Raw genomic sequence first — 15991 nt, forward strand, 5'->3', positions numbered from 1 at the left:
TACAAAAATACCCCCACATTCTTTTACAAAAAAATAAAATAATAATAATAATTATAATAATAATAATAATAATAATTATTATTATTATTATTATTAATAATAGAGGGTAGTTTTGTCATTAGTTAATCTAATGCATGCATTAAAACCATTGTATTGCTAATACCTAGAAATCCATGGTATTAGCAATACACACTTTAATACACAATAGAGTGTATAACTAATGCAAGCATTAGTTATACCTAGGTTGGAAAAGAGTACCAAACAAGGTACTAGTAATACACAGTGCTAATGCATGCGTTATTTTTCCTAATACACTCTACCAAACGACCCCGTGTATTAGTTATGCTTGCATTAATTATACATAGATTATTTTTATGCATTGTTTGGTGGTTTGATGCATTGAAAATAGAATGCATTGCATTAAAATATTTTTTTACAACGATACCCTTCACTATAATGGTGGAAAAGATATAAAAAAGTTATTGAGGGGCAATTGGGTCTTTAATTGAGTTAATGCATGCATTAAAACCATTGCATTGCTAATACTTAGAAATCCATGGTATTAACAATACACAATAGAGTGTATAACAAAACAAAAAACAATAGAGTGTATAACTAATGCAAGCATCAGTTCTACATAGGTTGGAAAAGAGTACCAAAATACACAAGGCAAATGTATGCATTTTTTTTTTTTAATACACTCTACCAAACAATCTCTTAAGGATTAATGATGATGATATTGTACCTTGTGTGGGAGCAGACTGGATAAAATGATTGCTCATGTCCAATGTTTTGTATGATAAATATGTGTTATAAAAACTTAGATGTGTTGTATAGTGTTGGCGGTCAAGACTCACACATCCATCCAAAAGATGCAAGTAACATAGATGAGAATATTGAGATAGACGTGTGGAAATACTAAGAGAGAAGATTAGGAACATAGATATTGGAGACAAGGTGTGAGTAACTTCTGTGGAGGACAAGATGAGATTGAGATGGTTTGGATATGTGAAGAGGAAACGCACAGATGGCTCAGACCCAATGAGGAGGGTGATGAGGTGACAATAGTTGGTTGTAGTGGGTCTTAGGAGACGTAGAGGTAGATCGAAGAAGTACTGAGGAGAGGTGATTACACATGACATGACATGCAACTTACGGATTGAGGACAAGGACATAGATAGAAGATATAGAAGTTGCGAATTAGGGTAGAAGGTTAGTAAATAGTTAATCGTGGTCTAGTTTTTGATAATAGTATTATCATTAGTACTCGCCCACTCTTTTATTCTTCGATTCTATTATTAACTATTGTTTTTATTGCTTCGGCTATTGTATTATTTGTTATTGCTATTGTTCTTTTCTCCATTATCCTAAAGGGTTCTATCACTATGATATTTCCTTGTACTCATTGATTTTGACATGGAGTCTATCAAAAACAACATATCTACCTTCGCAGGGTTAAGGTGAGACTACGCACACATCACCATCACAAGGTGTGAATTACATTTGATACGTTATTGTACCATAATTTTATTACTCAAAATCTGAAATAAAAAATATGACGGATAGCTTAGATAGCAGTATCAATAATTGGGAAAAAAAAGTACACAATAAATATATGAGAATTGTACAATTTTAAATTTGAAAAGCGAGAGTTTGAATTTTGAAAGAATTTTGATTAACTATGTTTTATTTTCTAAATGATATTTCATTTTGTCACAAACACCATATACTTAAAAATTATTTCTATATTATAAAGAAAAATAAAGTTAAAACTGGAGTTCTCAACCTTCCAAAAAAAACTTTCCAAATCCTAAGTTTCTATATGCTTGGTTATAGAAAACGTGTAAATTATTTCCTCTTTTTATTTTTTTGTATAAAAATTTCCATAAATAGTTTCCATAAACTATACTACTACAAAAGTTTCCAATTTTTTCTGTTATAGAAAACGTGTAGAAGTATAGAAAGTTTCCATAAAAAGTTTACTGCCTCTCTGTATAAATTGGCAACTCTGTTTTCTTCTTTTGTACATTGTGAGAAGAAAAAAGAAACATAAGAGAAATTGAGTGTATAATGGAGAATTTGCAAGAGGGTTTTCGATTTAGTCCGACTGATGCAGAAGCTGTTACTTTCTTGTTGAGATTCATTGCTGGAAAATTGATGAATGATTCTGGATTCATCACTACTCATGTTGATACTTACAGTAAACAAGAACCATGGGATATTTACAGTCACGGAGTACCCTGCTGTAATGACGATGACGACAATGACTGTAGTCAGTATCGCTTCTTCATCACAAAACTCAAGAAGAAAAGCAAGTCAAGATATAGTCGTGATGTGGGAAACAAGGGAAATTGGAAACAGCAAGACAAGAGCAAACCCGTTAGAAAGAATGGTGGACCAGTGATTGGATACAAGAAGAGCATGACTTATATGAATAAAGGCTATAAACAGGAAAATGGTCATTGGTTGATGAAGGAATACGACCTCTCTACGTATATTCTTGATAAATTTGACAAGGATTGCAGAGATTATGTTCTCTGTGCTATTAAGAAGAGAACTCGCACCAAAGGCACAATGAAATTGATGAATGCTGTTCCTGAAGAGTGCTCAAATTTGGAAGACCAAACCTCAGCGTCTGTGGAATCAACTAGTTATGACGAGGCATTACCAGCCCAATTAGAGTTGCTGAACAATATGCAGGATGAGACGAACATGGTCGTTGAGCCATTATCATCCCCTGATACTTTTGAAGCCGTGCCCATGCTAGATATTGATTTTGATATTTTACCTGACTTTGATTGTCTAGGAAGCATTACAGATTCATTATGTAGTTATTAGAATTCTTGAACGAGTTGTATAAATCTTTTTTAATGTATGATTAAGCATCACTTCCTTTAAGTTGCTTCTTGATTAAATTTCTCTAGTTGTTATACATTTTCTTTCAATATAAAGCAGAAAATTCCCTCAACAATGTTAGCGCAATTCTGCTTCGTATATGAATTCATGATCTGTTGATAATTTGATAGAATACAATCTTCTTCCAAGAATAGGGACTCGATAGGATAGAATGCATTCATATGATGTTCAATGAACTTGATATCTGGCACAAAAGGTAAGCCAACGTATACTGGATATCTCAAGATGAATTATTTTGTAACCAGAAATGAACTTGTGTGCATTTTGCCTATTAATTCTGCTTCAGTTGCATCTCCAGCTTCCTTCCCATTCATTATATTGGCTCGGATTGTGTCGTTGAACAGAATTGGTTCTTGGCTCATTTGATGCCTTGGCCATTTCAAATTGAAATGTTGAATGCATAATTTGACCCGAAGCAAAATTATAATATTGTTGTAAGAGTGAGATCACTGTAAACTTCCCACAGCCATTTTCTCCAACTAAAGCAACTGTCTGTATGTATGTAAGCAAATGTAAAATGTTCATGGTTCACCAAATACACAATGCTAAATGAGCAACTTATTTATGGGAAAATGTGTTGCACGTTTATCCTTATTATTGTTGTATAACTTTTTTATATTTAAAATTGTGTTATCTAATTGAAAATGCATAAATCAACAATATTACTTAATTTTTGAAAACTCCATGAGTGGATGTTGAATCTCAGTTCAACTTATAGAGCAATTAGAAGAGAAAGAAGAAATTGTATTGAATTATGAACCATCTTCAATGAATCTATACATGTATGCCCTTTTATACTAGTCTATCACTACAAGACTACAAAATATCTATACAGCTTTGTAATTAACTACTGTCACCTCATCAGTCTTGTAACTAACTTTTAAATGCTTCAACTAACTCAACCGTACAGCTGGTTAACTCTTGATACTCTTGCTAACACTCCCCCTCAAGCTTATGGTTGAAACACATTCTTCATCGTCCCAAGTTTGCTCAGTAGTATACTGTGTTGTCCTTGTCCAAGACTCATTGTAAGTAGATCAGCAAGTTGGTGTTTGGTGTTTATGTATTCTGTCTGCAGCATCCCTTGACCTATTCTTTCTCTAACAAAGTGGCAGTCAATGTCTATGTGCTTTGTTTGTTCATGAAAGATAGGATTGGTAGCTATTTGAATGGCTGCCTTGCTATCACATACCATTTTGACAGGTAGTGTTACATTGACCCCAGCTCCTTTGCGCAGGATCCAATTTACTTTGTCCTATTACGACGTCAGGAAAAGTGAGTAGATATTTGCACAAAGTTATTTTTTCCTTCATAGTTTCTGTTTTTATTTCTCTCTTTGGAGTTTGAAGTTATCCTCATCAATGACAGCAACATTAATTGATTTCTATGTCGGTGTTGTGGCTCTCTCAGTAAGCTTTTCACTGTTTATCTGCCTTTCTTTAAAATAAAAAAAAATTGGGGGAAGGGGAAGGAGAAATAAGGAAGGGGATTACAAGGTGGGAAATCAAACCCTCAACAACAAGGTGAAAATTTAGGTAGTCAATAACTGAGCTATCAAGATTCCCCTCTGTTTAGCTACCTTTACTCTTAATCTTACTGGTATTTGAAGATTTCTCTGTCTATAGCTTGATAAGGAAGTCTAAAGTTTGTAAAATTCGATATATGGCTAGGGCATGCAGCAACATACCATACACTTGGGTAATACTGTAATAGTTCACTACTAATTAGGTATCTTATCTTAGGCTAGGGCCAGTTGCTGCATTAGGTGTCAAAATCATCATTTAGGACTTTTCACGTGATTGTTGATCTTAGATTATTTACACTGTTTTCTCAGGTTTGGGTTGCATATAAGGAATCAAGTTGGCTGAGTGCAACTTTATGAATAATACTTGTAATTTGCTCTGGCAGGTACCTTTTTTTTGTTGGATAATGCATAAATTGTACTCCCTCCATCCCATTTGATGTGATGTAGTTTGACTGGGCACAGAGTCTTAGAAATATGGAAAGATTTTGCAATGTTTCAAAACTACTCTCTAAAATAAATAAATTTTTAAATAGAAGTGTACAGCTTTTGGACTTTTTGCCAAATAAATGGGATCCAATGTTGGTAGTGTCAATAAATATTTGCCAATTAAGGAAATATGTCAATTCATTCTTTTTGGGCGAACTAGAAAGAAAAATGTGTCATATACATTGGAGCAGAGGGAGTATCAGTTTGAAGTTAAGCTTCATCGGTACATCGTCTTATTTGTTGCTCTATGTAGGTGAGAGCAAATTATGAACTTTCATTTATATGTGTTTGCATGCCTTAATATGATTCTGAATGAGAAGGGGTTCCGTGAATTTGTCAAAATAACTAAACAGATCTTGCTTGTTTGCCAATGACAACAACTTCATTAACAACTAGCGTGCATTATTACCCTCTTTCTTTCATCAAGCTTTAAGTTTCTAGAACTCTCCTAAATATGAGTTAATATTCCATCAAGAATAACCATAGTTCAATCGAGTTAGTATTTCCTAAACTGTATGACTGTAAAGGATGGCTTCATTATTTTCCATTGTGTTTCTTTTTCTCATGCCGGCAATTTCCTGGTCCTTCAAAAACTGATGGCACTTTTTCGACTACATTATATCTAGTTCATACTTTATGTTGATTACATAGCTCTTCAGCATTTCAATCTCTCATCTCAAGATCCCGTCTACCTTGTTCTTTTCAGCAGCCGCAACAGGCAAGTTTGTGCCCCATCTGTTTAAGTGTGTTCTCCTCGTTATGGCATAGATTTTGTTTGTTCGTCCTTGTGTACAATCAAATGAAGAAGATATTACTTCCTGTTAGCTCTGCAGAAACAACAACAATTTGTAGTACAACAAATATACATCCTTGTTCTAGTCAAAGTTGAACCATATTTAGAATTTCCTTTCATTTGTGCGAGTGATTGTATCCTTCTTCTTTTGTTCATGGAATTTTACTAATTCTAAGTTTTCATTGCTTCTTAACAATTCTGTACACATTACAATGTTTTATTTTGGGATAATACATATATTGGACCTTAAACTTGGCTTCAAATTTTAACTTTAACCTCCAACTTTCATAGTGCACAAACAGACACTTTAACTATCCAACCTTTTAATAAATAAACACGCATGTCTTACCTGGCAAAACGCGTGATGTGCATGTTTTTTGCGCGATTTAGGAGTGATTTTTGAGGCCTACAACAGTAAAAAAAAATGTTGAAATGACAACTCTACCCTTAATTAATTAATTTATTTTTTAGTTCAAAAATGCACGTGTAAAGTGTTTAATTAGTTGGCAGCCATTGAGTGGCTCACTAATACACGTGGCAGCGTTTGCATTTCACGCTCTTGGCTCCAAAAATTGCGTGTTTATTTATTAAAAGGTTGGATAGTTAAAGTGTTTGTTTGTGCACTATGAAAGTTGGAGGTCAAAGTTAAAATTTGAAGCCAAGTTTAAGGTCCAATATATGTATCAGAAAAAGGGTACGAAGGAACGTCTCGAACAGAGAGAATTGGAGAGGGTCAATTGAGGAAGAAGCTTTGTGGTTGATTTGGTTTTGATTTCATAATTGGACTCTTTCATCATTTTTATCTGTGTAACAAATACCGGTAAATAATAAACTTCTAAATGTACACAGTACATATGTTTGGGTAAAAGAATCAAAATCTTCTGTGGTAATTATTTTTCGGGAAAATAATGTCTTGTTATTATTGATCGCATGGTTGCATATATAACGAAATATGTACAAAATAGAAGTCTACAACAGTAAAAGTATTTAAGGATTAATGATGATGATATTGTACCTTGTGTGGGAACAAAGTAGATAAAATGAATGCTCGCATCCAATGTCTTGTATGGTAAAAATGTGTCATCAAGTCTTAAATGTAAGTTTATAAAACGGTTGTTAGACTAGATGTTTTGTATGGAGTGTAGTGTTGGCGGTCAAGAACTCACGCATTCAAAAGATCCAAGTAACATAGATGAGGATGTTGAGATAGATGTGTGGGCATACTAAGAGAGAAGATTAGGAACATAGATATTGGAGACAAGGTGCGAGTAACCTCTGTGGAGGACAAGATGAAGAAGATGAGATTGAGATGGTTTTTGAATATGTGAAGAGGAAATACACAGATGACTCTCACCCAATGAGGAGGGTTATGAGGATATAAAAGTTGGTTGTAGTGGCTCTTAGGAGAGGTAGAGGTAGATCGAAAAAGTATTGAGGAGATGTGATTAGACATGACATGACATGCAACTTACCAAGGACATGATCATAGATAGGAAAATAGAGAAGTTGCGGATTAGGGTAGAAGGTTAGTAAATAGTTGATCGTGGTCTAGTTTTCGATCTTAGTATTATCATTAGTACTCACCCACTTTTTTATTCTTCGATTCTACTATACATGTTATTTTCATTACTTTGGCTATTGTATTAATTTGTAACTGCTACTATTCTTTTCTCAATTGTCCTAATGAGTTCTGTCACTACGGTATTTCCTTTTCTCACTGATTTTGACATGCTTTACTTGAGTCGGGGGTCTATCAGAAACAACATATCCACTTTCACATGGTTAGAATAACACTACATACACATCACCCTCACAAGGTGTGAATTACATTTGATATGTTATTGTACCACAAAATTTATTATTCAAAATCTAAAATTAAAAATAAAAATAAAAATATGGTGGATAGCTTAGATAGCAGAATCAATAATTGGGAGAAAAAAGTACACAATAAATATACGAGAACTGTACAATTTTAAATTTGAAAAGTGTGAGTTTGAATTTTGAAAGAATAACATTGAAGAAAACTATGATTAACTATGTTTTATTTTCTAAATGATATTTCATATTTTTTTTGTCACAAACACCATATACTTAAACATTATTTCTATATTATAAAGAAAAATAAAGTTAAAACTAGAGTTCTCAACCTTCCAAAAAAAAAAAAAAGTTTTTCAAATCCTTGAGTTTCTCTACGCTTGGTTATAGAGAACGTGTAAATTCTTTCCTCTTTTTTTTTTTTGGTATAAAAATTTCCATAAAATATTACAACAAAAGTTTCCAAATATGTTTTTTTCTGTTATAGAAAACCAGTAGAAAGTTTCCATAAAAATTTTACATACAACTTTGTCTCTCTGTATAAATTGGCAACTCTGTTTTCTTTTTTTTGTACATTTTGAGAAGAAAAAAAATACAGAAGAGAAATTGAGTGTATAATGGGGAATTTGAAAGAGGGTTTCCGATTCAGTCCTACTGATGCAGAAGCTGTTACTTTCTTGTTGAGATTCATCGCTGGAAAATTCATGAATGATTCTGGTTTCATCACTTCTCATGTTGATACTTACAGTAAGCAAGAACCATGGGATATTTACAGTCATGGAGTACCCTGCTGTAATGACGACGACTGTAGTCAGTATCGCTTCTTCATCACAAAACTCAAGAAGAAAAGCAAGTCAAGATATAGTCGCGATGTGGGAAATAAGGGCAGTTGGAAACAGCAAGACAAGAGCAAACCTGTTCGAAAGAAGGGTGGACCAGTGATTGGATACAAGAAGAGCATGTGTTATATGAATAAAGGCTATAAACAGGAAAATGGTCAGTGGTTGATGAAGGAATACGACCTCTCTACGTATATTCTTAACAAATTTGACAAGGATTGCAGAGATTATGTTCTCTGTGCTATTAAGAAGAGAACTCGCACCAAAGGCACAATGAAGTTGATGAATGCTGTTCCTGAAGAGTGCACGAATTCGGAAGACCAAAGTTCGGCGTCTGTTGAATCGACTAGTTATGACAAGGCATTACAAGCCCAGTTAGAGTTGCTGAACAATATGCAGGATGTTACTAACATGGTCGTTGAGCCATTATCATCCCTTGATACTTTTGAAGCCATGCCCATGCTAGATATTGATTTTGATATTTGACCTGACTTTGATTGTCTAGGAAGCATTACAGATTCATTATGTAGTTATTAATATTCTTGAACAAGCTGTATAATTCAATTTCTCTACTTCTATTAAATAGGAGTGGAACACATGTTAAAGCATTACAGATTCATTATCAAAGTTGAAACATATTTTTGGAATTTCCTAAATGCAATGATATGTAGGAATTACACAATTTCTAAAGCGATATTCAATCATCTTCTCCTAGTACAGTGGGATTACACCATGTTGTTGTTTTCATGCTAGAGTCAAAATTGTCAGAGGAGTGTATGTTTTCCATCCCTAACATTCACTCATACACTTGAAGAACAAACCTTCTCATCTGAGAGAACTTGCACGCGATTGCATTCACCTTTTTCCTCTCTGTCTCTTCATCCTCTTCTTCTTTCTTTTTATAGTTGGTAACATGATCCACTCTGATTATTCTACCCAGGATCTGAGCACCGTTTAAGTTATCTGCAAATCAACTATCAAAAAAGTGAGTTATATAGCCAAAATATGTTTGAACTATGTGACCTTATCTAAAATCTTATAAGTCGAACAAAGGACAAATCAAGCACTGGAAATTCTTTTCAAGGTTGAGCCTAAAAGAATACGAGAAAGAGAGATAGAGACGTACCCACGGCAAGATTTGTACTCCTTTGATCCTCGTAAGCAACAAAACCGAAACCCTTTGACTTGCCTGTACCTTTATCCCTAACAAGATTGACATCAACAACCTCCCCATACCTAATTAACATCAAAGACACTACTATTAGATGATGAAAACAAATTGATCAAAAAATAAGAAATGCTCAAAGTATAAGATGACTTACTCAGAGAAAACGGCGAGGAGATCACCTTCGGTGAGGTCAAAAGGAATGCCGCCAACGAATACATAAGCTGAGTCTTTGTATCTGGTATGACAGGATGCCTGATAATAGGAGATTCCTAAGGATGCTTCTTTTACATTAATATTCTTAACACGCTTCACTAGCCTCAACGGATTCATTGCAGTATTCCAATTCCTCAAACCTGAGTGGTCGTTTATTAATACAGAAATTAGTTTATTTTGTAGATATTAGGAAATTAAATTGAAGAAAAATAGAATAGATAAACATGTGAAGTGAGAAATTAGGACGCCAATTAATTGGAAACTCAACAAAAAAACTAACGTTTTTTTCAATTTCAATCATTCAAACAAACGGCGTGCAGCAAGGGAATTCGGAATAGAAAAACTAGATTTTGAATTTACCATTAGTCCGAGAAAACGATACCGGTTATCGGTGACCTGATTTCATATTTGGTCGAAACAGAAGCTGAGCAGCAAAAGGGTTTGTTAATCCACACAGTTCTGGAGTTGAGTATTTCTGTTGTGACGAAAAGATGAAAACGAACACCAAATACGGATCATGAGATCCAAATTGCTTCAGAGGGGCCTACAACAATTGCCTAAAAGCGAAGAAACAATAATTACACCAATAAAAGATAAATAGAAACAAACCGCCCATTATGACAGATAAAGAAAGAAGTGGAGCAATCTTTGCTACGTAGTTCACAACTTCCATATATATATATATATATATATATATATATCACTCCTTCAAGTTGGTGAAAGTTGAGTGAAAACCTCAAATGGTCATCAGATAAAGTACTAGAAGTAGATGTTTGTTTCAACATCCATTCCAATACAGCTGGACTTTCCAGAGCCCCTGTGTCCAATTAGTTAATCACTAGATTTACTGAACGCAAAATGTAATTTTGATGTTTGTCTAGATTGCGAACATGAAAATTGATTCTTCAGGACCTGAGATCAGCAGGGGCTTCATAGATACAAATTATGAAGGGCAGAGTAAGAAATGAGAAATTAAAAATTTCCTTAAAACCGGAGTTGTTAAAATCCATTCTAGGAAAGATGTTGAGGAATGAGGAGTTAGAATTTTTATTGGGGCCATAATTCATGACATTGTGAACGAAATATATCAAGAGATTGAATAGTGATTCGTCGTCTAAAAATTTTGTTGAATTGTGCTTGATTCTTAACGGCTCCATTAAGAATTTCATATCTTTACTTCAACTTTTTTTGTATCGTATGAAGACGATTTGTATTCTTTATTTGTAACATTAAACGTAAAGAATGTAGGCATAATTTCAATTTTTCATCCCACAAGCCACAAGAATGTGACTGGTTCTGTGACAAGCTCCTACAACAACTCTGACCTAACAGCCTAACGTTAACGTTTTACTTAACAAAAAATTAACCTTATGACGTTTCATTCATGTACTGTCAAACCTCTCTATAACAACGTAATTATAAAATTGGAAATCTTAGGATATCGGAATTAGTGTTTCAAAAATTTTATACCTTATATTCAGTCCTACTGATAGCAAATGTGTTCAATAGTACCTACTCAAGAACAAGTTCCTCTAATTATCTGAAGCATCAAAATTAAAAAAGAACTAGTGATTGAATTGTTGGTTTTGGAGCATTTTAATATTATATAATTATAGTTAAGGTGCATATTCCATTTCCAGAACTTTTGTCTCTTTTCCCTGTTCTAGTGTACATATGTTTGTGTAAAAGAATCAAAATCTTTTCTGTGATAATTATTTTGTGGGAAAATAATGCCTTGTTATTATTGATATGTACAAAATAGAACTCTACAACAGTAAAAGTATTCAAGGTTTAATGAATACTCGTGTCAAATGTTTTGTATGATAAAAATGTGTCACCAAAACTTAGATGTGTTGTATAGAGCAGAGTGTTGGTAGTCAAGAACTCGCACATCCATCCAAAAGATGCAAGTAACGTAGATGATATTGTTGAGATAGATGTGTGGAAACACTAAGAGAGAAGATTAGGAACATAGATATATGAGACAAGGTGTGAGTAACCTCTGTGGAGGACAAGATGAGATTGAGATGGTTTGGATATGTGAAGAGGAAATGCACAGATGACTCTCACCCAATGAGGAGGGTGATGAGGTGACAAAAGTTGGTTGTAGTGGCTCTTAGGAGAAGTAGAGGTAGACCGAAGAAGTACTAAGGGGAGGTGATTAAATATGACATGACATGCAGCTTACTGAGGACATGACCATAGATAGGAGAATATAAAAGTTGCGGATTAGGGTAGAAGGTTAGTAAATAGTTGATCGTGGTCTAGTTTCCGATATTAGTATTATCATTAGTACTCACCCACTCTTTTATTCTTCGATTCTACTATTACTTGTTGTTTTCATTGCTTCAACTATTGTATTATTTGTTATTGCTAATGTTCTTTTCTCCGTTGTCTTAATGAGTTCTATCACTACGGTATATCCTTTTACTCACTGATTTTGACATGCTTTACTTGAGCCGAGGGTCTATCAGAAACAATATATTTATCTTCACAAGATTAGGGTAAGATTACGTATGCATCACCCTCATAAGGTGTGAATTACATTTGATACGTTATTGTACCACAATTTTACTCTGAAATAAAAAAAATTAAAAATATGACGGTTAGCTTAAATAGCAGTATCAATAATTGAGAAAAAATCTACACAATAAATATATGAGAATTGAACAATTTTAAATTTGAAAAGTGAGAGTTTGAAATAATCACATCGAAGAAAATTGTGATTAAATATGTTTTTATATTTTCTAAATGATATTTCATTTTTTTGTCACAAACACCATATACTTAAAATTATTATTTTTTATATTATAAAGAAAAATAAAGTTAAAATTGGAGTTCTCAACCTTCCCAAAAAAAAAAAACTTTCCAAATCCTAAGTTTCTATATGCTTGGTTATAGAGAATGTGTAATTTCTTTCCTCTTTATTTTTTTGGTATAAAAATTTCCATAAAATATTACAACAAAAGTTTCCAAATATGTTTTTTTTCTGTTATAGCAAACGTGTAGAAGTATAGAAAGTTTCCATAAAAAATTTACATACAACTTTGCCTCTCTGCATAAATTGGCAACTCTGTTTTCTTCTTTTGTACGAAGAAAAAAAACAGAAGAGAAATTGAGTGTATAATGGAGAATTTGGAAGAGGGTTTCCGGTTCAGTCCGACTGATGCAGAAGCTGTTACTTTCTTGTTGAGATTCATTGCTGGAAAATTCATGGATGATTCTGGATTCATCACTACTCATGTTGATACTTACAGTGAACAAGAACCATGGGATATTTACAGTCATGGAGTACCCTGCTGTAATGACGACGACTGTAGTCAGTATCGCTTCTTCATCACAAAGCTCAAGAAGAAAAGCGAGTCCAGATATAGTCGTGATGTGGGAAATAAGGGCAGTTGGAAACAGCAAGACAAGAGCAAACCTGTTCGAAAGAACGGAGGACCAGTGATTGGATACAAGAAGAGCATGTGTTATAAGAATAAAGGCTATAAACAGGAAGATGGCCATTGGTTGATGAAGGAATACGACCTCTCAACGTATATTCTTGATAAATTTGACAAGGATTGCAGAGATTATGTTCTATGTGCTATTAAGAAGAGAACTCGCACCAAAGCCACAATGATGCATGTTGATGAATGAAGAGTGCACGAATTCGGAAGATCAAACCTAGGTCTGTGGAATCAACGGAAAATGTGTTGCACCTTTATCCTTATTATTGTTACTATATAACTTTTTATATTTAAAATTGTGTTATCTAATTGAAAATGCTTAATTAAATCAACAATATTACTTAATTTTGTTTGTTTGTCCTTGTGAACGATCGAATGAAGAAGATATTATTACTTCCTGTTAGCTCTGCAGCAGCAACAACAACAATTTGTAGTACAATTTGCTGAAAAGCTTCTTTTCTGGTTAATTGATTGAAATACCTTTAAATTTGATTAAAGTAAAATAAACTTGCTACTTCAACTCTTTTAATTTTAAATTAACTCAAAAACAAATTAATTTGTGTCTCAATTCACTTTTACTTTTATCTGGAAGACGAGGAAGAAATTACGATGTTTTTAAAGAAAATTACTTTTTTCTTGAGGAAGACCTTTTGAATTGAAAAGAGTCCTACATAGGGTTTCTACGAGGGGAGGATATTTTGGGGTTTACAAAAATATTTAAGGGATAATAATTTCATTATTGACGGTTGTGGTAACGTAAGTATAGGGAAAGGAGGCAGAAATCAATTTACGACTAACACTTTTGCCTTTTTTTGTGATGATGTCTTCAGCACAAGGTTTGTGTCTTAACTTTAGATAAAATTATCGTGTTCAAGATCCTGATGTGTATTAAATTATTTAAATCTTACCATTGAGATTTGTATAGTCAAAAATTTTGGTAATAAGATAAATCTTTTTTTTTTTTTTTACTTTTCCATGTTGCTGATGAAGTTGCTATAAAAATGGTAGTTTTCGCATTCTGAAATTCTTTAACGGAAGTGTTAGATAAAACATGTCTATTCCATTACTGTTGAGTGATGGGTGTCCTTAATTATGTTTTAATTTTAAATTAATTAATTAATTTGTAATTTTAATTTTTAAGGGGATGTGAGATGTGGAAGTCTTGGGAACGTGAGACTCCATAATTACTTGTCCACTTTTGAATTGATGCATCTATTAACAAAATAATGATTGGCATACTAAGTTTAGTATTTTACCCTATTATTATTATTATTATTATTATTATAGAGTACATGAATTTTAAATTTAAGATTTTCAAAAACTTCTACCATTTTCATAATTAATTAAGGTTTAACCCATTGATGGCCCCCTAAAGTTGACACAATATTTCACTTAGACATTTTAACTGAGTGATATTCATTTTAGACACTTCAAGTAGAAACTCACAGTGTCATTTTGACACTTTTTGCTTACATGCCATGAGTATGATACACTCATTGGTAGGCGCGTGAAGTGGTTATTTAGTTACTTTTTAATTATTTTTTTCTTCTTCTTCTCCATTTCTAACCACCATTTTGCTCAAGTTAAATCTCATCCATTGTAAATGAAGGTTTCAACAAAAATGATGGAATTTTTTTTAAAAAAAATTAAGAATTTAATAAACCCATTCATTAAATTCTTTGCGTCGGGGATTTATTTGGAGATCAGAAAAAAAATCAACTGATTGCACATCGTTCTGCAAAAGGGGTCGGGTATTTGGAGAAGAAAGTGCGGGGGTGGTTGCAGAAGGCGATCGGGTTTGTGGGTGGGGGTGGGAATGTTTGGAGAAGACGATGGGATGGGGATTTGGAGCAGGCAATTTGGGGTTGTGGGGTAGTTTAAATTTTTTTTTTTTTTGTTATTATTTGGGGAGTTTTTTTTTTTTTTTTTTTTTGTAATTATTTAGGGAAAAAGTATTATGTGTCATTAATTTATTGGTCAGTTTTATTTTTATTCAATATTAATTATTTAAAAAATTACTTTTGATATAAAAGACAAATGTCGTGATTTGATTTGTCACTTTACACATCAATTCGCGAGTGTAATACACACACATTATATATTTTTGTTGATATTAAAAAATGTGTCAAAATGACAAAGCGAGATCCTACATAAGGTGTCTAAAATAAACACCGTTTAGTTAAGATATCTAAGTGAAACATCGTGCCAACTTTAAGGGGCCACCGATGGGTTAGACCATTAATTTATGGTCAAACCCATCAGTGACCTCCTAAAGTTGGCAGGAATTTTCACTTAGACACTTTAACTAGATTTTGTTCATTTTAGACACCTCATGTCACAATGTCACATCACCTTATGTCATTTTGACACTTTTTTCACTAGCACATGTTGACTTCAAGTGCGTGTTAACCAAGCGCGTCCACGTGGATTAGATGCCCAACTATATCATGTCAACTCATTAAAAGTCTATCATATTAAAGAGAGAAAAAATAAGAATTAAAATACATGGCAAAGTGGCCAATGAATAAATGTCATGTGGGCTTTTTATCCCTAAAAATTAAATAAAATATTTGACAAATTTAAAGAAAAATGCAACCCCCACAACTTCCCCATTCATCTTCTCCATTGTATTGCTCCATTTTTATTATTTTTGAGCTTTATTTTTTCTGTCATAAACCAAACACCCACACAATCTACTCTGTCATATTCCATCATTTTCATTATCTTTTCCATCACACCCACAACCACACAGCCATTCTTCCTCGTTTTATTCCTCTTTTTCAT

At 33.3% G+C, this 15991-nt stretch overlaps 4 protein-coding genes across 4 annotated transcripts in view; all 4 read left to right on the plus strand.

Moving 5' to 3' along the window:
• LOC125834121 (uncharacterized) overlaps positions 1-15991 on the plus strand; it is a 209438-nt gene that overhangs the window by 83670 nt on the left and 109777 nt on the right. The gene's annotated exons all lie outside the window — the stretch shown is intronic.
• On the plus strand, positions 2058-2838 carry LOC125833829 (NAC domain-containing protein 78-like). Its single transcript, XM_049512995.1, has one exon. It carries the CDS (start codon positions 2071-2073, stop codon positions 2836-2838), a length of 768 nt encoding a protein of 255 aa, XP_049368952.1. The 5' UTR covers positions 2058-2070.
• LOC125833830 (NAC domain-containing protein 78-like) lies at positions 8153-8860 on the plus strand. Its single transcript, XM_049512996.1, has one exon. It carries the CDS (start codon positions 8153-8155, stop codon positions 8858-8860), a length of 708 nt encoding a protein of 235 aa, XP_049368953.1.
• On the plus strand, positions 12882-13397 carry LOC125833831 (NAC domain-containing protein 78-like). Its single transcript, XM_049512997.1, has one exon. It carries the CDS (start codon positions 12882-12884, stop codon positions 13395-13397), a length of 516 nt encoding a protein of 171 aa, XP_049368954.1.

The sequence above is a fragment of the Solanum verrucosum genome, unplaced genomic scaffold (assembly GCF_900185275.1).
Source record: "Solanum verrucosum unplaced genomic scaffold, falcon-dt-bn FXZP01000108.1, whole genome shotgun sequence".
Lineage (NCBI taxonomy): Eukaryota > Viridiplantae > Streptophyta > Magnoliopsida > Solanales > Solanaceae > Solanum > Solanum verrucosum.

What these genes read in the sequence shown, in the direction of transcription:
- LOC125833829 (XM_049512995.1), top strand. Translation starts at nt 2,071, where the DNA reads ATGGAGAATTTGCAAGAGGGTTTTCGATTTAGTCCGACTGATGCAGAA.
- LOC125833830 (XM_049512996.1), top strand. Translation starts at nt 8,153, where the DNA reads ATGGGGAATTTGAAAGAGGGTTTCCGATTCAGTCCTACTGATGCAGAA.
- LOC125833831 (XM_049512997.1), top strand. Translation starts at nt 12,882, where the DNA reads ATGGAGAATTTGGAAGAGGGTTTCCGGTTCAGTCCGACTGATGCAGAA.